The sequence below is a fragment of the Ctenocephalides felis genome, unplaced genomic scaffold (genome assembly GCF_003426905.1).
Source record: "Ctenocephalides felis isolate EL2017-DRISC unplaced genomic scaffold, ASM342690v1 CF-g0.4_SCAFFOLD_01492, whole genome shotgun sequence".
In the NCBI taxonomy this organism is placed as follows: domain Eukaryota; kingdom Metazoa; phylum Arthropoda; class Insecta; order Siphonaptera; family Pulicidae; genus Ctenocephalides; species Ctenocephalides felis.
In genome coordinates, this window is record NW_020537646.1 from 53,917,009 (window position 1) to 53,937,955 (window position 20,947).

Consider the following 20,947-nt stretch of genomic DNA (forward strand, 5'->3'; position numbering starts at 1 on the left):
TGGTGTTATTTTCATTATTAGAAAAATGCCAAGCATACCATATTTGGCGAAAACGGGTCTCTACTCATCACTTGGGCAAAAATTGGGGTTTCAATTGTTCTGTCTGTGGACCAGTATTCATCCCTATTCTCCTTACGAACTCTGCCCATAAGCAAAAGTAATCCCAACATTTTTTTTAATTCTACCGCAGATACGTCTTTCCATTTCAAAGATTTTGCACTGTCTTTAAAACGATCAATATTTTGTGAATGATAACGATTACTTTCTTCGGCCATATAGTCAAACAAATCATTACCCAAAAATAGCTGAACCACTTCACTTACACTTTGTGGATTATTTGGTTTCAAAACCACGCCACTTTGACCTAAAAATGGTTCAATATTCGGAGGATTGTCAAATTCTGACCACTCCACTTCTTCACTGTCACTACCTTCAGAATCACTAGACATAATCGGTAAAACTCTACGTCTTCTAGGATTAAAAAAATCTTCATCACTCTCACATTCACTATCAAAATCAGGGATATCCAAATCACTTCCAATTTGTGACAAATTATCGGCGTAAACCTCACTATCGCTATCCGATGCCATTATTTTATTATTGCAAATAATAATTTAAAAAAGAGATGTTGAACCGTATAAATCTTACTAATAAATGAAGTATTTTATAAAATATATATTGAACACCCTTTTGTTGTAAATTCTGCATATTTATCTTCAAAATAAATTGAACATAAAAAGAAACTTGAAGATAAAACATATTGTTTCTTATCCTTATCCTAATTCTAAAAGTCTTACAATACCAAATATCAATTGAATCTCGAAAAAAGTACCAGCTATTCTTTCAATATCATATGCAAACCGATCCGATAAAAGTATTTTCACCCGCTTTCAATGTTAGTTTATTCAAAGCGTAATAATACCATGCCCGCTGATAAGCAACAATCCTCGCAGAACGTAATTTTACGGGGCCCGCTTATAGTGTGTTAACATTGTTTTAAATTGTTTGGGATTTTTTGAATTATTTTTGTGTTGATTAAGGCGTTTACTCAGGTTTTGGCTAGTTTCTCCAATATAAAAGAGTTCGCAATTAGAGCAATTAATTTGATATACTAACTACTTGGTATGTAATTGGTATGTAATGTGATATAATAACTACTTGGTATGTAATTGTGATGCAACCCTTAGTTCAATTTTTACACAAATGAAATCTAAGTTCAATTTTGACCGGCTCAGGAATTTAGTATATCAAATTAATTGCTCTAATTGCGAACTCTTTTATATTGGAGAAACTAGCCAAAACCTGAGTAAACGCCTTAATCAACACAAAAATAATTCAAAAAATCCCAAACAATTTAAAACAATGTTAACTGAGCATATTAAAAATTTAAATCACAATATCGATTTTTTTAACCCTAAAATTTTACATTTTGAAGAGAATACAATTAAAAGAAGATTCGCTGAGGGGTTGTTTTTACAATTACATAACGACAAAGTGATAAACGCTTTGACAATACGGCCCTGAACGAAGCGAACACGTGGTTTCTTAATAGCGTGTCAAAATTCCTTAAAAAATAACAAAATCCCATCGCCTTTTAAATTTTCCAAAAAATATCAACACATGCTAAAAACTACTTTGAGAAAGTTGTGACATTTCTATCCTAAACTCCGAAGAGTAAATACATAGTTTCGACAACTTGTCAAGTTATCATGATTATTAGTGTGTTTTACCATTTGTGATGTTTGTGTTAAAAAATACATATCTTATCAATGTGCACATACTCATACCATGGATTAATAATGGTTTCATATGCTATATTAGGATACAAAATTGTAAGTGTTTTATTACTATTATTATTATTATTGTTTTTCCATGAAATTTCCTTTCATATAATTTATTTAGTTTCAATTTTTATAGTTAACTTGATTACCACTGAATGATGGCTAAGATGCTAGCCGAAACGTATGGATTTTAAATAAATAAAATTTTTTAAAAAAACTCATACTATTTTTATTGATGTTACGCCCGAATATTAAACTCAAATTAAACATATATATCAACATCAAATTCAAGAATATTCAAAAATATATATATATATATATATATATAGGTGTGTATACAATATAAATTTCCATAGATAAGTATTCTGTATAAGTTGTTGATAAATGACAACAAAAAAATATTTAAAAACCATGCATAAACTTTTTGATAGTACTGACCATAGCTAGTAACCTTTGTGCTATATTTTCCAGATGGTGGTATATACATTTTCTGTCCATTAGCATAAGCAGAACCTTGTCGTCTACTTTCAGATGATGCAACATTACGTGTTCTTTTTATTGGTGAAGATTCAAATGTAATTGGTGTATGCCTCTTGAAATTGGAACTTTTAATAGTATTATATTCAGGTTCAACTATCTAAAAAATAAAGTATTGAAATCATAATTTCTGCAAATACAACAATTAGGATTAAATGTCAATAAAAGAAAGATAATTTTCAATAGTTGCACATATAGAATAGTAAATTCAATATTTTGAAAGCTTGATGTCTCGGTTCTTATTATTAATCTTTAACATAAATAATAATTTAGTGTGAAATCAAGTATGAAGATTTTATGCATAAATTTAAAACCCTTCAGACACAATTTATAAAAATTTATTTTGAAGAAAGATAATGGTTATTGAAGTGTTTACTAACTCTTTGTCTTTTTGAACCAGGTAAAATCCAAGACAAAGTAATTTGACTTTTGTAACTAGGTGGTGTATGAAATAAATCTTTTATTAAAATGTTGATATTTGAAGTAGTCCTTAATGCCGCCACTTTCAATTGATTCTCTTCACTTTTTAGTTCTGCATCCGTTTTTCCCTGTAACAAAAAAATCACATTTTTTAAATGATATTTATATGATAATAAAGTAACTTTACTTAAAATCTACCCTACAATCAGACACTATGTGCAGATGTATGCAAAATTCGTGATCAATGTTTTAGCCAGAAAGTTCAAACAATTTTGAAAACTAAAAAATTCTTCATAATTTATAAAAAAAAACTTTTGTCATAATTTTAATGAAACTTTGAATGGCAAAGATGTTTATTAACCTAACAAACATCCTAAAATATTATGTACCTAAAAAAGTGAATTCATTATAAAAATTCATTGATTATTGGAATAATGAGCCACGTTTTTTGGACGTTAAACGATGTCATAAGAGTTCTTACAATTAGTAAAATACACTATTATAAAATATTATAATTTACACATATCAACAAGTTTATGAAAATCACCTAAAACACACACAGCAAAATACAACATACACAGTTATTTCTTTTATTTGAACTTTACTGATTTAAAAGCATAAAAATTCACTATTAACATCTGTGAATTAATTAGGTTCTATACTAATTTCTTTTTAGTTAAATTGATTGATTAAGTAAAAATAATGACAATTTTGTTCAAATATATTGATATAGCGTTATGTCTATTTTTATTATTAATTATTGTCCAAAATATGCAGCATACCTTAAGAGCATCCTTCAATATTTTAATATAAGCCTGCACTCCTCTGGCAAAATATTGTAATCGCACTCTAAAATCTTTCAATGCTTCTCCTTGCATAGATTCTTCAATGACAGCAGTAGTTTTAGAAGCCATTCTCATTAAAGAATGATATGTGTAAAGCAAACATTCAACATGTGAAAATTGCAAAGATGGAGACTCTGTAGTTGTATCACAGTCAGGAGGTATTGGCATGTAATCCTAGAACAAAATAACTATTAATTGTAATTTTATTATGTCAATTTTATTCTGAAATCTGTTTTTTTTACAAACAATAAGCAGAAACTATTGACAATAAAATATATGACATTATTAACTAAAAAATAACCTCACCCAAGAGCGTATCTACTATGAATATAGCATATAATAATAGAAACAACAAAACAAAATTTAAAATAATCAATAAAATACAAGAAAATAAAAGTATTTAACTGGACTAAATGGGGTCCTGTGGCAATTTTCTTTTAAACCTGGCCTTATATATTTGTATTTTATTGTAATTTGATAGTTCAGAATTTCAGTTTAGGGGAGAATAATAATATTTGAAGAGTTGATCTACTTGTTATCTTTCGTTCTTTATGTGTATTATCCAATTCAATTTCCTATCCAAGTGAAAATTTTGAATATGCGAGACAAAGTAATTGGCCTGTAGGAAAATAATAGATGGGAGTATTTTCTTGGTTTAGGTATAAGGGTTTTTCGCACTTTTGAAAAACCGTGAAAAAGTTTTCATTCTCAATATAGAAATGAGTGCAAGTTCTTTTAATACTTTAACACCTTGAAGACCGCATGACCACCGATGAGCACGCGATATGGATTATCTGGAATAGACAATATTTGGTGCGGCCTCTACGAGTAAAGCACGATTATTGATGCGGCTCGCCACTCGCTGAAAGATTACGTAAGTAATTTTCTAAAAAAACATTTTTATAATTTATTATTAAGGTCTATATGCACGCAGTGTTAAATTTTGGTCAATTGTATGTAGTCAGTGTAAAAAGTCTCGGAAATTAGCATTAAATTATCCACGTCATTGATCAATAAGAAAATGCGCGAGTTCATCAACATGAGTGCTCAAGCTGTTCGAATTCCAGACATTCTAAGTTCAGACCTCCAACAGGTTGTTAAAGTTCAAAACATTGTAATTGATAACTTTGTTTAAACCTATTTTTGTTAGGGGGTTGTTAATAATAATAAGCTATTAAAAATTGTATAAAATTTTCAATAGACAAAGTTAGAAGAGAAAGAAAATAGATTATATATAAAATCAGCACAGTAAATTAAAAAAATACAAACCAATAAAACGTTGTATACTCTTTGAGCTCTCTTTTCCGGAATATCTAATGAATGGCAATGCACCATCAGTTCTGATAAAGCCTTGAGTAAGTCCAATTGTACTTCTGTGCTGCTTGTATTTAGTAGAACATCTTTTGATGAAGTCAACTGATTGAATACAGGAAGCACTTTATCACATATGAATGCCACAAATCGAGATGAATCCACTTGAGACTATAAATATCATCAGAAAAACTTCAGTGCATACAGTAAAATGTAAAGATTAACCTATATTGAACCAATAATTAACTTTCTGAAGGGTAAGTTATAGTAAACGAAAAAAAGACTGGTCGTGCATGTCATCGTGCCTTAAGGCAAATTGCTGGAACTTCCCGTATCGTAATGAAATAGTCGAAAATTTTTAAATGTTTCCAAATACATATTATTATGAATTCTATAACTTTCATTATTCGTATTTTGTAGACAAAATATAAGAGCTTATATATTGTACGTTTATATATGTTTACATGAAAAGTAAAAAAAAAAACAAGCAGTGTTAGAATTATAGGACCTTATTTCACTTTTCAGAGAATTATATGTATACTGAATTACAAAGTTCAAATTATTTCGTGTATATAAGTGAGTTTTAGAATTTTAGCTATGAATTATAATTAAAATCCGATATTTGAAAAACATTTTTTTTTTGTTGAAATCTTAAAATATTTTTTTTTGCTTTTCTAAAAAAGTAGTAGATTATTCATACTCACAATACAAGCAAAATGTTTTTTGTATCATTCGAATCGGATGCTGCGTTTTCTCAAGAACTAAAATTTTAGCACTTTTTATTCCATATCTTCGAAGCCGCTGCACCTGTCTTCCTCAAAAACTAATCAGCGCGTCTTCTCATAAATATGTATCGAATGTTTTTTGAATCATTGAAATCGATTAATCCGTACGCCCGAAATCGTCGACGAAACATCGACATACACACACATACTCATCCATTTTTTTTTAGGTATGCCAAATGTTCAGAAACCTCTGATACGAAAAGATATGCAAAAATTTTCATTTTCGGTTTTTGGACGATTACTGTAACTTACCCGTCGGGAAGATAAAAATTATAATTTTTACATATCTTTACGTTTCAAAGGTTCCGAATACCTAAATTTTGGCATATTTTAGAAAAAATGAATGTATGTATGTGTATGTTCGGACACAAATTGTCATCGACGAATTTGGGAACACAAATCAAATGATTTGAATAGTTTAAAAATCATTCGATTCGTATTAACGGGGAGGCGTGCTGATTATTTTTGTGCAAAGGTAGGCCGACCGTTTCGAAACTACGGGACAAAAAGTACCAAAAATGACAATTCAGTTTTTGAGATAACGGAGCGTCCAATTTGAATGATTTAAAAACCATTTTATTTGAATTGACGAAATAAAGAGCTGATAACATTTTTGAGAAGGCAGGTCTAGCGGTTTCGGAGATCCAATAAAAAAAGTAAAAATAAGGATATATGGCGAACAAAAATTAACATTGGACATAAGCACATCAAAATATTAGATATTTTTTAGAGATCTCATAATAGAAACAAATTTTGTAAACATTTGTATGGGTACCGTACCAATGTTTATCCGTTAACTTTGGAACGTGGGGCAATTATTCGGGATCCAAATCTGATTTCGGCATACTTAAAAAAATGAGTGTGTGTGTGTATGTGCGGATACAATTTTTCGTTGACGATTTAGAGAGTACTGCTCATCCGATTTGAATGATTCTACTAATGGAGATTGGGGCTGATTAGTTCTTGGAAAAGGTCAATCCATTTTAATGGCTTTTTAATTAATTATTTAATTTTAATTTTCATTCTCTGCACTCTTTGTTTCGTATCTCAGAAACGGCTGGACCGACCTTTCCCAAAAACTAATCGGCATATTTTTCTATCAATAGGAATCGATTTTTTTTAATTTATCCACACTTACAAACATACATACATACACATATTCATTTTGTCTGAAAGATGCCAAAATGTGCAGAAACCTCTGAAATGTAAAGATATGCAAACAGTTTCATTTTCTTTTTATGAACAATTACTATTACTTACCCTACGGAAAGTTAATAATTACAAATAACAATAATAAAAATTGAGATAGAAAATAAGAAAATTTCAAGTTGATCCGATGATTACTTTGAGTTATTGGACTCTTACCAGCGCGTTGACGCATGTGGAAGGATCGATACTTATCCTCAAGATAATTCTCCCTCACCTCCTGATATTTTAAAAGCTTTTAAACCGATTTACGACGATCTCAGCAATGACAATTTACTTTCAAGATGTGTAGTTCAAGACTGAATTCATAATCAGAAAAAATTAAAAGGTTCAACCAACTAGTGTAAAAAATATGCCTAAAAACCGAGAATACTAGTTCTACTATCGTACAAATTGCTGAATACATATACATGATCATTATTATTGATTATGGATACCCTGGGACCTAATTGTGGGTATAATTCCCATTGGTATGCTGAAAAATTGGATGCTGCACGTGTGAAAGTGGCAGATCAGCGCGCCAACGAGAATACTCGGGAGGCCAGAATGCTTCGTAGGCAACAGCAAATGAAAATTTTGGAAACTTGCACAATGACTGAATGAACTATTATATGGCTCAGAAATAGATGACTCGGTTTAAGTAATTCAATAATTAGAATTTCTGTACGTAAATCCAATGTGAAACTTTAAACGCGTTTTTCTCAAAACTATGTTTTTTGAACCGGTGACCACAGTAACTCAAAAAACCGCTTAGTAAATGTTAATAAAATTTATACAGCTTAAATGAATAAAACTCATTCATTTGTCGCTAAGTTATACCAAAACATTTTTTTTTAATTTTCAAATTTTTTTCCATGCTATTTCCATACAAAACTTTGATTGAATTGCGCTCTATCTAAACGTTAATATTAAGAGCTAAAACTTTCAGAGAATTGTTTTTTCTCTATTTGGAACCATTTGAGCCCCTGGAAGCAAGGAAATTCGAAAATGACCATCTTAAGGACCACCCTAATATATATATATATATATATATATATATATATATATATATATATATATATATATATATATATATATATATATTAGGGTGGTCCTTAAAATAGTTATTTTCGAATTTCCTTGCTCCCAGGGGCTCAAATGGTTCCAAATAGATAAAAAACAATTCTCTTAAAATTTTAGCTCTTAATATCAACGTTTAGATAGAGCGCAATTCAATCAAAGTTTTGTATGGAAATAGCATGGAAAATTTTTCAAAAATTTTAAAAATGTTTTTTAAATGTAATTTAGCGAACAAATGAATGAATAAAACTCATTCATTTGTCGCTAAGTTATACCTAAAACATTTTTTTTTAATTTTCAAAAATTTTTCCATGCTCTTTCCATACAAACTTTGATTGAATTGCGCTCTATCTAAACATTAATATTAAGAGCTAAAACTTTCAGAGAATTGTTTTTTATCAATTTGGAACCATTTGTGCCCCTGGGAGCAAGGAAATTCGAAAATGACCATTTTAAGGACCACCCTAATATATATACATATTAAAACAGTATCTATGCCTCAAAATAAAATTGAAGTGTGTTATAATATTGAAATAGAAGTTTTTTAATACATGCATATAAAAATAAAGTTTTGTTTATCTATCTGTTTGGGCTAATCTTCAGATTCTTTTATTTTTTAATTTCTATTACATATTGAATAACGTATTAAGGCTGCATATTTTTCAACTTTTCAATTGGCAATATCTCACAAACAGTGATTCTACTGAAGCAGAAGTTTAAAAACTTTTTAGAAAATTTTATAATAAAATGTAATAAAAAAAAAGTGCCTTACATATTTTTTTGGTAGTTCATATGGTTTCAGTGGAAAATACCAATTTCCAGCTAAAAATTATTCAGAAGTTTAATGTTTATTTTGACTGAGCCATAGTACAGTATGGACATACTGCACATGTTAGTATTGAAGTCTAATAAAATACAATTATGTATTTTGATTAATTATGAATATAAAGTTATTAGTGTATTTATCCTGACATAGCAATTAGTAATCAATCAATAAAACGGAAAAATGTGTTACAGCAGATATGTAAATTGTTTGTGTAGTGTTTTTATAAGATGATATAAACAAATTGGAATATAAAGATTTAGCTACACAAGTAAACACCCAAAGTAAATTACTTGGCTTGTTAAAATGTAAAATGTTAAAAAACGTAAATAAAAGATGATAGTCTACATACCGAAAAATATGGCATTGCAATAGCAAGACATTGCATTAGTCGTTCCCTGTGGTCATCCTCTTCTCTATTAACTTCAAAGTTTCCATCGAGTTCACTTTGTTCAACAACAATGTCTACGAGTTGCTTGTGACCAGAAACAGCTTTACCTAAGCGAGTTGATGAGAGAATGGACATCAGTGTATGAAACTCTTCACATGTCACATCCTAAAATGTAAAAAAATATGTGCATAAACATACATATATACACACACACAAATATACATACATATTATATTATATATATATATATATATATATATATATATATATATATATATATATATGTTTGTTTTATATTTGAAAAGGAAAAATTTGATCAGGAAAGAAAACCCGACTTATTTTTATATATATACATAGAAGATAATCTATTTGCAATTATTTAAAACAATTGCAATTATTGATTATTTTTATTACTCGAATTTTTAATTGCGGTGCGTGAAGTTCCAGCAATATGCATTAGGGCACGATGCCATGCACCACTAATATTCTTAGCTATAAACCTTGCGGAGCCCGAGGCCTTTCCAACGAATGCAAAATTGTCGAAATCGGTTCGTGCGTTCTGGAGTTATTTCATCAGGAAGGAAAACCCGACTTATTTTTATATATATAGAAGATATATATATATATATATATATATATATATATATAGTCATGGATTTTTTCAATAAATTGATACATGTTGATCTTTTCCGAACAATAAATCCAATAAATAAATGTTTTTTGTAGATGTTTAACTACGACGATCCGGAATTAGATATGTTCCATCATCAGGTTTCTTCCGTCTAAAATAATTTTTTATATACACTAACACTATTAATAACAAAGAATACAGTTACAAAAACTTTTTTTTATAAAGCAATGGATTATGTACCAGGCAAAAGTAAAAAAAGGAATATATAAAATAAATAAAATTGAATATCAAACATTATTTACCTACAATATCGATCTATGTGCTTTAAAAAAAAAGTGATATGGACATATAGATGAAGTGGAAAGTGGTATTTAGCATTAAGTTGTTAAATACAGTTAAAAATTAGTGATATAGACATAGATTAGAAGTTAAAAGTGGCAATTAGCCTTAAGGGATTAAAAATTAGCTATAGTTATTTTCATAATGAACATTTTTTACCAAAAATATTTTTTATGATAATACGTTTGCCGGGTCAGCTAGTATAAATATGTATATATATATATATAAATATATATATATATATTTATTAGGCTTGCACCAAATATTCGATTACTAATCGGTATTCGGCACCCGCTCAGCGACAGCATTGTTGGTGTTTTATCTTTTATGCGAAAAAGCTAGCGATGGATATGTCTTTGGTTGTTTAGTTTACATAATGTGATTTGAATAAATGACTTCATTATCTTATATATAAAACTAGAGCTCTCTTTCAAATGTCTTAGTAAAACTCGAAAACGGCTAAACCGATTTGGCCAGTCTTAGTCTTGAAAAATTCGTGCCGATCCAGAGATGGTCGGAAAGGTGAGATATTATTTCAAAATCGCGTAGAAACTTTACATTTTTAGTTTGAAATTTTTTGTAGAAGCGTAATTTAAGTTCATTCATTTGTAGTTCAATTGCGTTTAATAGGATGTTTTAAGTGAATATTATTCAATTATGATTGAATTGTAGTAAGTAGATTTGTTTGTAGTTTTATTTATATACAAAAACGTCAGTAAACCGGCCGCAAGTGTTACTAGAGACTCAAAATATCAACTTTTTTGAAATGTTAATATGAAAACGCACTTTTTGGCATAGTTTTCTCAAATACGGTGCTCTGAAAGATCTCATTTGTATAATTATACACTCATTGGTATTTATAAAACAATTTCTAGGTTCTATTATTTTTTATTTATGTTATTTAAATTCAGAACCTAAATTTGGTATCGATCAAATGGATTTTGTCGAATAACATTTTCCCAGTTATAATTTCCCAGAATTTATCGAAGAATAGATAGTAATATATGGAGGTCCGGGGTTAAAAAGGTCCAGCACCGAAAGGTCAAAAATCAGTGAAGTTAAGCATTGTTTAACAACAATATTTGAAAGTAAAGGAAAAAAGATGTATAACCTTGATTTGAAAACGGTAATCTTTGAAATGGGGGAGATAAACGGTAAATTTTCTTCCGTTGATAGTTTTTTTAGCATTAGTTAAAAATGTAATTATTTTGTAAAATACTTTTAAAATTATAATAAGGCTTTAAACCTTTTTGCCACCTGCCCGTTTCAAGTTACCCCGCCTATAGGGTAAAAAGGTCTAGATAACAAATTTTTGAAAGACATCAAAAAAGCACATTTCTACAATGATGAAGTAGAAGGCAGTTTACTGAACGTAGTCAGATAATTGTTCAGTTGATATGTGTTATTTGTTGTGATATAATTATTATGGTTTTCACAATACAGTTTATATTTGCTCAAAGTCAAATTGGACCTTTGTGCCTGGCCCTGCTCTACATATATACCATTTATTAAATTTACTTTAATTCATCGAATGTTACTTGAAACTTTTCAAAAAGCAGGTCAAAGAAGAAATACTTAATTCATTTTCTATCTCTCCTCGCAAAAATTTGAAAATTTTGTATAAGTTCAGTAGTATTATTTACAATTATACACAAAATCTAGAATCCAACAAGAATCTGAAAAACTTGAAACGTAATCAATAAGTCAAAAGACCAAAAAAGACTTGGTTAGATTATTCTATACTATGTTTTCTATAGAAAGTGTATAAATCTTCCAGTTTGATTGTGTTGACAAAATATAGACAAGCTAATGGGGTTTATTGTTTTTATAATACTTCATTGTATGGAGCATTGAAACACATCCTTATACACTTAATTAATTAAGTATTAATTAATAAATTAATTAAGTATTAATTAATTAAGTATTAATTAATTAATTAAGTATTAATTAATTAATTAAGTATTAATTAAGTATTAATATTTTTGATTCTCTAGAAATTGTTTAGAATTCAATATGAATCATTCAATGGTTACACGCATGTGTTGTATCAATACTATAAAGTCATTCATTATACTCAATCTAAGCAATTCCAAATAAGGAGCTATTATTATTGGTTCTTTATTGCAAAATATACAAATAATATGTTTGATCATTTTTATTTGTTTTATTGATTAGCATTCCTAATATATAAGAAATAATATTGAGTTTATAAAAAAATATTAAATGTTTATAAAAGAATCGCTTTTTTCATTATTTTACCATTTATTTCCCTATCACATGTGGTATTCAAGTATTCTGTATTCGGCCGAATAGTATAAATGGTGCCAAATATTCTAAATAACAAAAAGTAGCCGAACAGTGGTTGCTAGCCTAGGTATAAAACTTGAATAAATATGTAGCGCGTTAGTAATATAACAGTTACTGATAGTAATTACATTAATACAAACAAGCCTAAGCGCCAAAAACCTGTCGAATATTCAATATTCAGTCTTTGGAGCATGCCAAATATACTATTCATTGCAAGCCTAATATATATATATATATATATATATATATATATATATATATATATATATATATATATATATATATATATATATATATATGATGATAGTTTTGTCAACACTGATACATACTATATATATATATATATATATATATATATATATATATATATATATATATATACTAGCTGACCCGGCAAACGTTGTTTTGCTAAGTAAGGTATATTCTAAACAATTTCTAGAGAATGAAAAATATTAATACTTTAAGTGTATACGGATGTGTTGTATGAATGCTATATACAATGGGGTATTATAAAAACAATAAACCCCATTAGTTAATATTTTGTCTGGAAGTTTTATACATTTTCTATAGAAAACATGGTATAATCCAATCCAAGTCTTTTTTGGTCTTATTGATTACGACTTATTGATTACGTTTCAAGTTTTTCAGATTCTTTTTGGATTCTGGATTTTGTGTATAATTGTAAATAATACTACTGACCTTATACAAAAATTTCAAATTTCTGTGATGAGAGATAAAAAATGAATTAAGTATTTCTTCTTTATCTTGTTTTTTGAAAAGATTCAAGTAACATTCGATGAATTAAAGTAAATTTAATAAAAAGTATATATGTAAAGCAGGGCGAGGCACGAAGGTCTAATTTGACTTTGAGCCGTATAAACTATGTTGTGAAAACCATAACAATTATATCACAACAAATAACACATATCAAACGAACAATTATCTGACTACGTTGTTAGAAAACTACCTTCTACTTCATGTCTTTCAAAAATTTGTTATCTAGACATTTTTATCCTATAGGCGGGGTAACTTGGAACGGCCAGGTGGCAAACAGGTTTATGTCTTATTTCAATTTTAAAGGTATTTTTCAAAATATTTACATTTTTAACTAATGCTAAAAAACTACCAACGGAAGAAAATACTTTTATTATGGATTTTCAAAGATTACCGTTTATCTCCCGATAGCAAAGCCATAAGAATCAAGGTTATAGCTGATTATACATCTTTTTCCTTCTACTTTAAAATATTGTTGTTAAACAATGCTTAACTTTACTGATTTTTGCATATAGGTGGTGGACCTTTTTAATCCCGGACCTTCATACATTACTATCTATTCTGCGATAAATTCTGAAAGGTTCTGAATTTAAATAACATAAATAAAAAATAATATAACCTAGAAAATGTTTTATAAATACCAATGAGTATATAATTATACAAATGAGATCTTTCAGAGCACCGTGTTTGAGAAAAATATGCCAAAAAGTGCATTTTCATATTAACATATCAAAAAAGTTTACATTTTGAGTCTCTAGTAACACTTGCGGCCCGTTTGCTAACGTTTTTGTATATAATTAAAACTACAAAAAAAAACTACTTACTACAAATTTATCATAATTAAATAATATTCGCGTAAAACATCCTATTAATCGTAATTGAACATCATCTGTCAAAAGCATTTGACATTTCACGAAATTGCCACCGTCCATTGTTTTATTTAAATTACGTTTCTACAAAAATTTTCAAAGTAAAAATGTAAAGTTTCTACGCGGATTTGAAATAATTTCTCACCTTTTGGACTTTCTCTGGATTGGCACGAATTTTTCAAGACTAAGACTGGCCAAATCAATTCAGCCGTTTTCGAGTTTTATTCGGACATTTGAAAGAGAGCTCCATTTTTATATATAAGATATATATATATATATATATATATATATATATATATATATATATATATATATATATATATATATATATGATAGTTTTGTTGACGTTGATACATATTTGGAATATTTTTGCAGCCCAATCGTCGAACTAAAAAATAAATTAAATAGAAGAATTATTTATTCCATTAAACGTTTTGACACTTGTGTGCCATCATTCAGTAATCTAAAAAACATTACATAAATACAAAGTTGATAATAAATATAAATATATAAAAAGGAGAAAACTATACATAACATACCAAACCAGGAAAAACAACAAAAAAAATTAATTAATGATGTAAAATTTATTGAACACTAAATTTGTGTAAAAGAATAATATACTAATATATTAATAACAAGGAATTGAAGGCGCACATATTGCTCTAATGTAAGGATAAGAATTATCATTCAAAACAAAACGAATCAAAGATAGTTTTTTTTTCCAAAAAGTCTTATCACTTAACAAAATCCTATATTTCATGTTTTTAATAGCGGTGCATTATGAACACTGATCAAGGTTACGCAGCAAGTATAGTGATGGAGTGGGAGTGCAGTGTGAGAAACGAAAGAGGAATGAGAAATATAACGAACGAAAGATTCTAAAACTGTATAGAATTACTTTTCATGAAATTTATAATGACTTTGTAACTGTCATGTAAGAGTTGAGAGGTATTACCTTTGTTGACACAAGAAGTATTAAGGGATATAAGTAAAGACTCAACGATCTTTCTAAGGTCACAATTTTTTTCTCAATGTATAGGATGGAAGGATTTGACATGTTAAAATTGTGGTTCAAGTTAATCATACGTTCTGAAAGCATAGTTTTGAATTGATTTGGGTTTCTAGAATTATACATATGTTGATTAACCCTCTTGTATATATATTGGAAACTTTCACCAATGTAACAACTATTGCAATCATAGCAATCCAACCTGTAAACTGAATCAATAACCCTATCAGCGAGAAATTGCTTAAGAAAGGTAAACACATAACACCTTTATATTTATCTAAAGAGGAAGAATTAGATTTTGACAAAGAATTGTTAAGGTAGGAAGAACTGTTTAAATTGCTTTGTAAAAACTCTAATCTATTTTTAATGACTTTATTATCTAAATATGAAGGATAAGAATTATTATTCAAAACAGAACGATTTAAAGATAGGTTTTTTTCCAAAAAGTCTCATCACTTAACAAAATGGCCCTATCTATTAAGGAGATGACAACTGATATTTTGATAGATCGATCTATCTTTAGTTCACAATCTTTGTAAAACTGTGCCAATGAAAATTGTATTTGACTTTGGGTGCCTAGCTTTTATTTCAGAGAATCTCGAATTGAAAATGAGACATTGAGTATTTGACCATATAGGTAAAAGAGGTTAAATGAAATTAAAAACAATAACAAATATTTCTGTATCAAGACAATAACTTGAAAATTTTGAACATATTTCGATAGTTGGTTGTTTGATATGTGTATATGCTATAATGTATATGCAGTTTTTGATTTTTCACAGTATATTTACTCAAAGTCAAAAGTAAAAAAAAAACTGATATGAGATATTTCACTTGATGATGCATCAAGCTCAAAAATCAATAACAAAAGTAAGTGCACTATATGCCACCATCTTGTAACAAAATCGCAATTTTGTTTAGATTTTTATTTATATGTATTACATAGCCATTCGTGATCTGATACAGCTAGTAATTATATAAAACAAACATTTTTAAAACTATAATTTGGAACGTTTAAAAATATATATTGAACTAACAATTTGAAACTACTTTTATGAAGAGAGTTCTTAAATTGTAAGAACTGAATAAATCGTGTGTTTTACAAATATGTATGCTCCCGGCAGTGCTATTTTTGTACATTGCTCATATTCTTTTAATAATATATATGTTGTAAGAATTTTTGTAATGGAATTGAAAATTTTCACAAAACTAATATTATAGTTGATCACACAGGTCTTGACTGGTTTACGTAACTATGTCCCGGGACAAATTTTGCCACCTAACTTACCAAAGTAAAATATTTAAAAAAATATATTAGTTTATTAATATCAGTTGTGTTTGCTCCAAGTTTGTAATAACTTACTAAACATTGTGCACTCAAGTTAAGTAGCAAATGGATATGTTATTTAAATATGGAATTGTTAAAAATGAATCAATATCAAAAAAAAATATTTTTAATAAGTTTAACTAATGCATTACTATATATAAAAATTTTAGTATCTATTATTTTAAATTTGCACAATATTTAACTCTGAAATTGGTATTTGTATTCAATATATTAAAACTAACCTGCAAAACTTTTTTACAGTTTTCTATTAATTGATCTTCAATATCTTTAGTCAGAATATCACTACCAAGCTGTTTTATTTTAGTTGATAAAAACTTGATGCACCGTTCACGTACTATATCCTCTCCATGCAGTATTTGATTAAATATCCCAGCAAATGCACCCTATATAATTTATAATTTTAATTATATATTATGTGATTTTAATATGCCTACAAATAATGATTCATGAAGAGTTATTTAAATACAGAAATAATTTAAGTCTACTTATAAACATATCAATTTATAATGTAAAGGGTATGGGCGTGTTTCCATACAGAATTGGCCCCACCCTGGTGTTTAAATAATTTTGATGCCATTTTATAGGTATTTTCGAGAAAATCCGATATACCAAATTTCAAATCCGTAGCTCATCATTTGGCCGAGATATCAGTGAAAACATGTGAAAGTGGCCCCTTTTTTCAAACTCACTTTTTGTAGGAAATATGAAAGATATCGAAAAAATGTTAACGTCATTCTATTTATACTGATCTTGTCTATGTTGTTCATAACAAATAATCTAAAAAAATTATTTATTAGTGCGAGAAAAAGTGAAAATAATTTTTTGTTTAGAATTTTCGGATAGTGCGGTTGTTTGGACTAATTTTTAATTAGCACCATTAGAAAGGCTATTGAATTTTCTTTTGGTGTGCAAAATTTTGTTTTATTTCATGTAGTAGAACACATTCAAAAGTAGAAAAAACCTGAGCAAGTACACGCTCACGCTCATATAGCACCCGTGTAAGTCGTCTCTCATTCGCAACGACTAGCAACAGCATTGCTCGCCGCGCGTCTTGATAAATTAAAACATTTCTAATAAAACACAAGATATATACATTTATATTTTAAATAATCATATATTCATATGTATATGTCTAATAATAACTATATCGTTAAATAATTAAATATATATTATTTATATATTGCACAAGTATATTATATGATTTAATCATCATTAATAATTAACTAATTAATTATTACTTGTTAATTAAGTATTAATTATTAGTAAATATTAATTAATAATTATCACTAAATAAATAAAAAATAGGTTGATAAAAAATATACATAATAATAGTATATCGGTATATGATTTCTATTCATACTATAGCAATGTATAGAATTGAAAGTATACTAAGTTAGTCTGAAAATATATTAAATAATATCTTTAAGTTTTATAAATTAAATAATATAGAAAATATAGTAAATAGAATATCTCTTCCTATGATTACTAATAACAATTGTTGAACTACTGTACTATTGTGTATCATTCTTAATTAAAACGATATTTGAAATTTCGCGGCATTATAATTATATATTGTATTGTTATAAACTATAACTGAATTATATACTAATCAAATTAAATTGACACTAAAATATAAGAAAAGTGCAAAATCGGCTGGTATAAAGGTGTGGACCACACAAAAATTAAAAAAAAAACAATATTTATTCAATAATTATTAAAAACTTCGTGATTAGTTGAATTCGAAAAATATATTAATTTTATTCTATCTGTATTTTATCTTTTGTGTGGATTATGCATAGACAATAGTGCAGTAGTTCAATAATTATTATGAGTATTTATAAGTAGAGTAATTCTATTCAATAGAATATATTTTGAATATATAATCTTTAATTTAAATAATAATATATATTATTTAATTTAAAAAAAAAAAACTGCAAGATATTAATATATTTATGTCTAACTTAGTATACCATACTTGCATTTGTATACATTGCTGTAGCATGTATAGTAATTCTATTATTAAGTATATTTAGTAATACTATTATTATGTATATTTTTTATCAATCTATATTTTATTTATCTAGTGGTGTTAATAATTAATAAATTATTAATGATGATTAAATCATATAATATACTTGTGCATTATATAAATAATATATATTTAATTATATAAAATTGTGTTTTATTAGAAATGTTTTAATTTATCAAGACGCGCGGCGAGCAATGCTGTTGCTAGTCGTTGCGAATGAGAGACGACTTACACGGGTGCTATATGAGCGCGAGCGTGTACTTGCTCAGGTTTTTTCTACTTTTGAATGTGTTTTACCACATGAAATAAAACAAAATTTTGCACACCAAAAGAAAATTCAATAGCCTATCTAATGGTGCTAATTAAAAATTAGTCCAAACAACCGCACTATCCGAAAATTCTAAACAAAAAATTATTTTCACTTTTTCTCGCACTAATAAATAATTTTTTTTAGATTATTTGTTATGAACAACATAGACAAGATCAGTATAAATAGAATGACGTTAACATTTTTTCGATATCTCTCATATTTCCGACAAAAAGTGAGTTTGAAAAAAGGGGCCACTTTCACATGTTGCCATGTCACGGCCAAATGATGAGCTACGGATTTGAAATTTGGTATATCGGATTTTCTCGAAAATACCTATAAAATGGCATCAAAATTATTTAAATACCAGGGTGGGGCCAATTCTGTATGGAAACACGCCCATACCCTTTAGGAAAATATTTTTAAAATTCATCCCAGCTCAAAATTCAATTACAATTACTAATACTTTAGCGGTTACGTTTGTAAATCAAAAATTGGAAATATGAAATTAAAAATTTAAACATAATTTGTTATTTGCATCCCAAGAAAAATAACTTTATCTACAAACCTGTGGATCCGATTTTAAAACTGCAAGTAATGAATTTTGGACAACAATCAACTCAAGAGAATCTTTAGATTGTAGAAGTTGTGCCAAAATATCAGCAACCTTTTGAGTATACTCTTTATTATCTTTGCAAAATGCAGGTAGATCTTTGGTAGCTTGTTTTCTAATCTATAATACAAAAAATGTAATTCAATTCAAACTTCAGTTACCAATTAAATTTATAATACTTACTGCGACATCAGTATCACTACAAAGATTTAGTTGCGCCCCCAATGCCATATCAGCATACATAGGAAAATGTTTAAACAGTCGAGCTATAAATTGTGAAGCTAACCTTTTTTCTTTCTGCTCTCCTTTGACAGCCTCAAGAATTGCTAAATACTCTGCTTCATGCTTATTTTGGGAAAAAACAAGTATACGTTTCAATTTTAGCTACTCCTATATATAGATAAAACAAAGGATATCTTACTTGGTCAATTTTGTCTTTAGCGGATTCCAAAATATCAAAATATTTATAAAGCTTTTCAATATTATCCACCGACATATTAATAAACAGCAATAAAATTATTGTAAATTAATTCTCACAACTACAGAAAATAAATGAATTATTTTTCGAAGAAGAAAATCACGAAATTCATCAAATGCTTATATGTCTAATTGTTTTTTAAGAAATTTCGAACGAAAACCTCAGATTAAACCCACTCGAAGAGCAAATGCATTGACTAAATTCTGTAAAATGGCGAATGTGCAGTGCTGCCATGGGTTTGTTCGGAGTGCAGTCACCGACAGCGACCCGCAACCGGCAAACGCATGCGCAGATCGTTTTGACCGTTCGATGTGTCCAAACCATTTATGCTTATTTATCTATGCGGACGGTCGTGTGAAAGTGAATGCTCTCGCGTCAAATTATTATACTGTGTATGTAAACCATAATCAAAGTATGAAATTAATGTAGTTTTTACAAACATTAAATAAGTGATATTTTATAACAGTGTACTTAACTTGTATAGTAATTAGTGTGTTGACATTACAAATTTTTGTGTCACCCTTATGGGGGCACAATGAACAAAGTTTCTCTTACCAAAACAAATAATATATTACATGAAGATTTGCAAACATGTTCGGATCAAATCACAGAAAAATTAGGTCTCAATTTATCAAATAATTTGAACGGAAATTCGATTAATTGTCAAGAAAATATGGATATTGAACAAACTATTCCACAACCGATGCCTCGGAAAAGCGTGAAAATTCATATAGAAAATCCAACTAAGAAGACCCGGACCCCATCAGAAAACTCACTTTTGAACGATTCTTAATCTTGTTTAAATAATGTTCATCCTGTGTCGATTTCACACAACCAACAACCATCGACCTACAAACAAGGATCAAAAGTAATGAGCTTTGAAGAATGGATCGAGGTTAAGTACAAAAAACATAAAGCAAATAAACCTGCAGAGTATTGGTTAAACCCTACATTAACCAGCAATTCCTTTGAAATTTTAAATGAAGTTCAAGAGCCAACAGAGAAAGAAGTAGTATTAAAACCACCGCCAATTTTTGTCCATGATGTTAAAGACATCAGACCTTTGTCAATTTTACTAGAAACAC

At 28.3% G+C, this 20,947-nt stretch overlaps 1 protein-coding gene across 1 annotated transcript in view; it reads right to left on the reverse strand.

Annotated features, from left to right (window-relative positions):
* LOC113370102 (apoptosis inhibitor 5 homolog) overlaps positions 1-19,962 on the reverse strand; it is a 49,909-nt gene extending 29,947 nt beyond the window's left edge. The window contains exons 1-9 of the mRNA XM_026610770.1: positions 19,806-19,962; positions 19,568-19,729; positions 19,340-19,504; positions 16,657-16,818; positions 9,120-9,323; positions 4,853-5,065; positions 3,521-3,757; positions 2,699-2,866; positions 2,220-2,418 (exon numbers count right to left, since the gene is read on the reverse strand). Of these exons, the coding sequence (XP_026466555.1) occupies positions 2,220-2,418; positions 2,699-2,866; positions 3,521-3,757; positions 4,853-5,065; positions 9,120-9,323; positions 16,657-16,818; positions 19,340-19,504; positions 19,568-19,729; positions 19,806-19,880 (1,585 nt within the window). The 5' untranslated portion in view covers positions 19,881-19,962. The remainder of the gene's footprint in view (positions 1-2,219; positions 2,419-2,698; positions 2,867-3,520; positions 3,758-4,852; positions 5,066-9,119; positions 9,324-16,656; positions 16,819-19,339; positions 19,505-19,567; positions 19,730-19,805) is intronic.
* Positions 19,963-20,947: the final 985 nt, after the last annotated feature.